General features: G+C 63.6%; 1 protein-coding gene across 2 annotated transcripts in view; it reads left to right on the top strand.

Moving 5' to 3' along the window:
* Window positions 1-1738: 1738 nt before the first annotated feature.
* The window catches only part of RAB26 (RAB26, member RAS oncogene family), a 32654-nt gene continuing 28392 nt past the window's right edge, over window positions 1739-6000 (top strand). The window contains exons 1-2 of one of the 2 annotated variants that reach the window (XM_076350996.1): window positions 1739-1948; window positions 4538-4648. In XM_076350996.1, coding sequence (XP_076207111.1) covers window positions 1739-1948; window positions 4538-4648 — 321 coding nt within the window. Of the gene's footprint in view, window positions 1949-2661; window positions 2736-4537; window positions 4649-6000 lie in introns of those variants that run through there. The other variant, XM_076350997.1, reaches the window with a different exon arrangement.

Here is a 6000-nt window from a genome sequence, read left to right as displayed (position 1 = left end):
CCCCTTCCTCCGGGCAGGTAGCGCCGGGGAAAAGCTCCACCACAGCCTTGTCACTGCACAGGGACCAGTTAAAAACCCTACAGACCCACAGATGGCTCCAGCATCGCACTTTGCTCCGAGGCCTCGGCCGCTATTGACTGCAGCTGTCCCGGAAAATCAGATTATAGTGCAAAACCCTGGCATCGAGTCTGCTCTGACAAGTCAGGTCTTCCATCTCCTGGCTAGATCGTCAGGATGAAGAGCACACGAAGGGGAGCAGGGGGATAAGCCTCCACTGCGAGAGCTTTTCCTCTGGCCTCAGCTGTGTCAGAGGAGTGCTGCAAACCCAGACCTCCTCGGTGTTCCCTGGGGCCCGCGATGGCCGTGGCCGTGCCCAAGACTTGGGTGGGAGAAGGGGGATCTCGCCCAGGAACCACGCACGGGAGCTCCTGACCCGGCTCATCTCCCTTGTCCGTGGCAAAAGCCATCAGAGCTCTGCTGCCCACTCCTCCTCCTCGCACCAGAGTGCTTTAGGGCCGTTGAACAGGCATTAACTGTAGATTTAAATGCTCCCAGGGCAGCAAAGGGAAAAGCTCATCCATGTCCACGGTGAGAGCAACCCTTCGGCGTCCCCACGGCAGGCGCCCGAGCTCCGGCATTGGCACCTCAGCGTCACCGCGGCAGGCACCCGAGCTCCGGCGCTGGCCCTGGGTTTGCCAGGCTGCCTGAGCCCCGCCGTGTTGGCCATCACCTCCCCTCCCTCTTGTGCAAGCGCTGTTACTTATTTACGTCTTCATTGTGTGCCTGCCTGGCTTCTCACCAGAGCAATTTATTTTCCACTCCTGCTTCGATGTGACTGTTCAAGCCTCCTTTTCCAGTCAGGATGAGGCCGCGCCACTGGAAATATGTCACACAGCTAAAGACATTTATTTCAGCGGAGAGAGTCGCAAGCGCCTCGGGTGACGCTTCATTTGCAGTCAGGAAGAAAGATGCCAAGTGTTGCTCGCTGAAACCAGTTGCTGAGACAGACTGGAAACAACGCGGGCTCCCGTCTTAGAAAAACTTGAGCCTGCCGCCCCGGCAGCCCACGCTCCGTCCACCCCACGGGCTCTGCCCTGCTCCGCGTCTGCCCTCAGACCCAACTTCTCGCAGGGACGCTGCCAGCGGCAGGTGCTCCGTGTCTGCCTCGAGTGAACCCCCCAGCCCCGTGCCCGGACCGTGGCAATCCCAGAGCGGGGGGGTCTGGGGCCCAGCTGCTGGGGGACGGACCCCAAACCCGGCTGGGGAGCTGCACCCACCACCCTCCCACCACCGCTCGCTGCGGGGCTGGGGCGCGCCAGTGGCTCAGGGGGCAGCGGGCACGGCGTGGGGGCACCCCACGCTGCTTCCCGGGGTGCAAATGCCCCCGCGGGTGCGTGTGAGCACCCCCCGCGCCGCTCCCTTCGCGTCTGCAACATCTCCCCCCCCCCCTCCCCGCGCCGCGCCCCCCCCCCCCCCCCCCCGCACGTGCCGCAGCCCCGCGCGCCGCTCCCCTGCGTGCGCAGGTGCCCCCCGTTACCGCGGGCGCGGTGCGGTGCGCGGGCCGGGGCGGAGCGAGCGGGCGCGGAGCGGAGCGGTCCGGCCCCCGCCACCGCCCCCGCGGCGCTGCCATTGGCGGCGGGGCCGGGCCGGGCCGGGCCAGGGGAGGCGGCGGCGGCGGCGGCGGCGGCCGGCACAGCCCGCGCCCCCCCAGCGCCCGGCGCGGCGCCGCGGCCCCGGCATGTCGCGGAAGAAGGCGGCTCGCAGCAAGGGCGGCGGCGGCGCCGCGCCCTCCGCCGCGCTGCCCCCCGCCGCCCAGGGGCCCGGCCGTGCCGCCGCCGCTCCTCCGCGGGGCTCCGCGCCCGCCCCCGAGCTGCCCCGCAACGGCGGCGCGGCGGCCGGGCGGCCCTCGCTGAGCAGCAGCGGCGAGTTCTACGACCTCGCCTTCAAGGTGCGGGGCCGGGGGCTGCGGGGAGGGGCGCGGAGGCGGGAGCCCGGTGCACGGTGCTGGGGTGTCGGTGCCGGGTCCGTTGGGCGCGGGTCCGGGTGCAGCCTCCCCGCAGCAGCCGGAGAAGTTCCCGGGGGCCGGGACGGCTCCTCCGCTGCCGCCGCCTGGTTCGGGTCTCTGGCGACGGGTCCGCCCCGGCCGGGCTCCCGGGGCGGCTGGGGCCGGGCTCGGCGGGGAGCTGCGCCTGCAGAGCCCTCGGCAGCAGGGCTGCTTCTGCGGAACTTTTGCAAGTGATGACAAAAGGCTTTCTGCTCAGATGAGTTCTTGTAACCTTCTGGTTCCTCTTTAACAACGGAAAAAATGCGGTTGTAAAGAGGGGTGACAGTATTCCTTGAGTCGCATCGAATCTGCTCTGGCTGCTCTTGAAATGTCTCCAGCTTGCGCTTTCTCTTAAGGGCTCAGATGGCTTCTTCTCGCCGCTTTAGATTCTGGCGAGCGAATCGCAGAACGTATTTGCACCCCCCCCCCCCCCCCCCCCCTCCATCATGCGACCTGATGCAAGCCCAGCTTGGAGCTCGCTTAGCGATTTTGGCTGAGGCTGCAATTCAGCGCGACCCATCTGACTGCATTTCTAACACAGATCTTCGTAACCGAGCGCGGGGGATTAAGCCTTGAGAAGACGGTGTTTGCTATGGCAAGTCCAACCGTGGCACGCTGTGTCGGAGAGCTCGGTGCCTGTGGCAATCGGCGTGGTCATCGTGTTGTTAAGATTTGGGACACGCAGTAGGAGGTGAGGGGTGTTCAAGAAGTGAATTTGTTTGCGTTGGTAGGCAGTTGGTCCTGATACAGCTGCAGTAACGGTTCAACAGTTTCCCTAAAATGGAGCCACCTCTGCATTCATGCTGGTCCTCGGCTCCTTGCCCCTCCTTGCCCGGGCTGGGGCTTTCCCTGGGGATTACCCCCATGGCACAGGGATGAGCCAAAGGAGGTCTCAGATAAGCCCAAACGTGCCAGGTAGCCAAAACCTCTGCTAGCGGTCTGGCTGGTTTTGAAACAGTGGCAGAAAGAAATTGCTTCGTATTCAGTAAACACCTGGTTTATTAAACTTTCTCTTTGCCTTACCCCTCTCCTGAGGCTCCTGAGCTCTGCCAGAGGCAGTGGCCAAACATGACTCCCGGGCACGGGGCCGGATCCTGATCACCGAGCCCTTGGCGTGAGCCTGGCCCTGGGTGCTGCTGCGTGCCCTGGCTGAGGCTTCAGTGGTGCTGGGTGGGGAGAAGCTGCCTTTAAGGGTCGCCCTGCTCTAGAACAGAGGTCTGGAAAGGTTTAAAAAATCAATACTACTATTTTGTACTAAAAATGACTTCTGTTCCCCTCTTCCCTTGGCTTTGCACAGATACATCTGTGGGCCCCCTGGCTTCCCTAACCCTGTTGTGCCAGAGCTCGGTGTGCGGCTGTGCATGGTGCTCCCACGGGAGAGCCAGTATGGGGCTCTGCAGCGTGGGCGATGGAGCACCATGGCTGGATCCTGGCTGCCTGCTCCCCTGCCCCAAAACAAGTTACAGCTGTGGCCAGGGCCGCTGCCTCCTCTCGGGAGGCTGAGCCGCAGAGTGGTGGTGGCGTTTGTTGCTTCTGATAGCTCCTGCGTGGGTTCGGTGTGACCCAGGGCAGTGCCTTCTTAAATCCATTTAAATTTGGTCACGGGCTAATGGCTTGCGGATGGCTGATGGCAGCGCTTTTGGCGCGGGCGTGGAAGCCGCTAACGCGGCTCGGCTGCATGGTCTGGGATTTCTTGATGGCGGGAAGCTGTTGTCCTGCTGAGGGGAGTGGGATGGGGGGGCAGGAGGGCTCTGGGGGGCTTGTGGTTTGAGCACAGGCTTCGGGGAGCTGCGTTTGGGAGCAGTTTCAGCTTTGCCGTGGTTTCTTTGTGGCGGGGTGGGTGCCTGCCCCGTCTGCACCTGGGGCTGCTGCTGGGTGGGGAAACTGAGGCAGGCGGCACCGGGAGCCGCTCCCTCAGCGCCTGCTGAGGACTGGGAGGGCGGCCGTGAGGCTGCACAGGTCCTGCCGGAGGAGTTTGCTCGCAGAGGGCAGAGTGCATCCCCGGAGTTGGCGCTCATGGTTGGGGGCCCCCGTGAAGTCTCCCCATGGGCAGCAGCGCCCTCCCAGAAAGCCCCGCGTGTGGTGGGGTGTGGGGTGTTTCGTGGGTGCGCTGGGGCCAGCAGTGGCCCCGCAGCTGTTGGGTCGCAGCCTGCCTCACCTAGACAGCACCTCTTGGTTTTCAAGGGGTGTTTGTGCCCCCACGGGGGATCTGTTAAGTACTGCTCAGGGGAAGGTGTCTCGAGTTTGGCCAGTGCTCAGGGACGTGCAGGGTGCAGAATAATCCCCCTGTGGGTCCCCCTCTTCTTTCTCCCACCCTCCCCTGGGTCCGAGGATGTCGCTCTTGGACGTGTTTTTTTTTTTTCCCCTCGAGAATACGGGATCTGCTGCCTGCTCCCAGGATGGGGCTTTTGGGATGGAGACGGGTAACGGCTGCGGTGGGGCTTCCTTCCCGAAACCCGGTGTCTAACGCCCCCCTCTCTCCCTCCCTCGCAGGTGATGCTGGTGGGCGACTCGGGGGTCGGCAAAACCTGCTTGCTGGTGCGGTTCAAAGACGGCGCTTTCCTTGCCGGCAGCTTCATTTCCACCGTTGGAATCGACTTCAGGGTAAGTGCCTGGGAGGCTCCTCCGTCCCCAGCGGGGGCTCCTCGGCCCCTGTCTGCTCGGTCCCTGCCCACAGGGTCTGGCAGGTGAGTGATGGCTTTTGCAGAGGAGTAACCAAATATTGCTCCCATGACTTAAACCTCGTCATCCCGACCCTTGTCAGCTCCAGCCAGAGCACCTCGGGGCTGAGCAACCGTCTGATGGCGGCGGCAGCAGCGCAGTGGCCTCTTCGTTACCGCTTTGCGTGAGGATGGGGGAGCATGTCCTCTGTTCTGGGTCCTGGGGATGATTCGTGTAAGAACAACTGCTGAGGCCTGAGCATCTGCCCAGTGAAAATACTTCCCTAAGTTGGTTTCAGTGTTTTTAAGAGTTGAGGGGTTTGTGTGTTTGTGTTTTTTTTTTTAAAAACAAACAAACCAGAACTGACACAAAACAAAATCCCCTGGAAACATCTCGTGAGCACAGCTTTGGGGTGCTGACGTGGGGGTGCGGTGCCGGGGTGGCCCTGCTCCCTCTGGCATGGAGGGGAGGTGTCGTGCCAGGGGGTCTCTGAGCTCTCGGAGAATAAGCGTTTTGTTGGCAGTGACCAGAGCATCCCGGTGCCGGGGGAGCCCCGAGGGCAGCGTGTCGGGGCTGTGCGGCACCAGCGAGGACAGCGGGAACCTGCTCGACAAAGGGGATAATGTGGGGAATTGGGGGCAGAAGGGGAGACGGCTCATGTCCTGCAGTGCCCTGGTGTGGGCAGAGCATCCTTTGCAAGGCAGGAACGTCTTAGTGCCGGCCAGGGCCCTTGAAGGCTTTTCTTGGCTGCATTTCCCCGGCGGTACCTTGCTGGGGTGCTGGGGCTGGTGGCGGGGCGGCTGCCCAGGGATGCCATGGTCCAGGCAGCCCCTGGTGAAGGGGGGGCTGCGGTGCCGCCACGGTCACCCTGGACTGAGGAGTGGGCACCCCTGGGGTGGGACAGTAAAGCAACAACGGGGACGGTGACTTTACAGAGATGGCATGAAAGAAACCTTACAGCAGGCTGTGAGGGGCCAGCGAGGGAGCCCTGCAGATGCTGCCAAGGCTGCGGTCGCTTCTCTGAGCTATCGCTACCAAAGCAGCATTCGGCAGCCCACCTGGCTTAGGTCTCTGGCCCGAGGATCAGGCGCTCGCTGTCCCTCACCAGTTCCCCAACCATCTGCTTCCCCCAAACCACGAGCTCGCCGCCCCCCGAGACGTCTGGCCGGTGCCGCAGGCTCCTGGGGGAGGCTCAGCCCTCGGGACCGGGGACGTGCGCAGTGGCTGTGCTCTCCCTGCCCTGCTGCTGGGGCACTGGCTGCATCGTCTCTCTGTGCGATGGCTTTTGGCTCCGT

Source organism: Aptenodytes patagonicus, chromosome 13, assembly GCF_965638725.1.
Source record: "Aptenodytes patagonicus chromosome 13, bAptPat1.pri.cur, whole genome shotgun sequence".
Lineage (NCBI taxonomy): Eukaryota > Metazoa > Chordata > Aves > Sphenisciformes > Spheniscidae > Aptenodytes > Aptenodytes patagonicus.
This window is presented reverse-complemented; position numbering and strand designations above follow the sequence as displayed.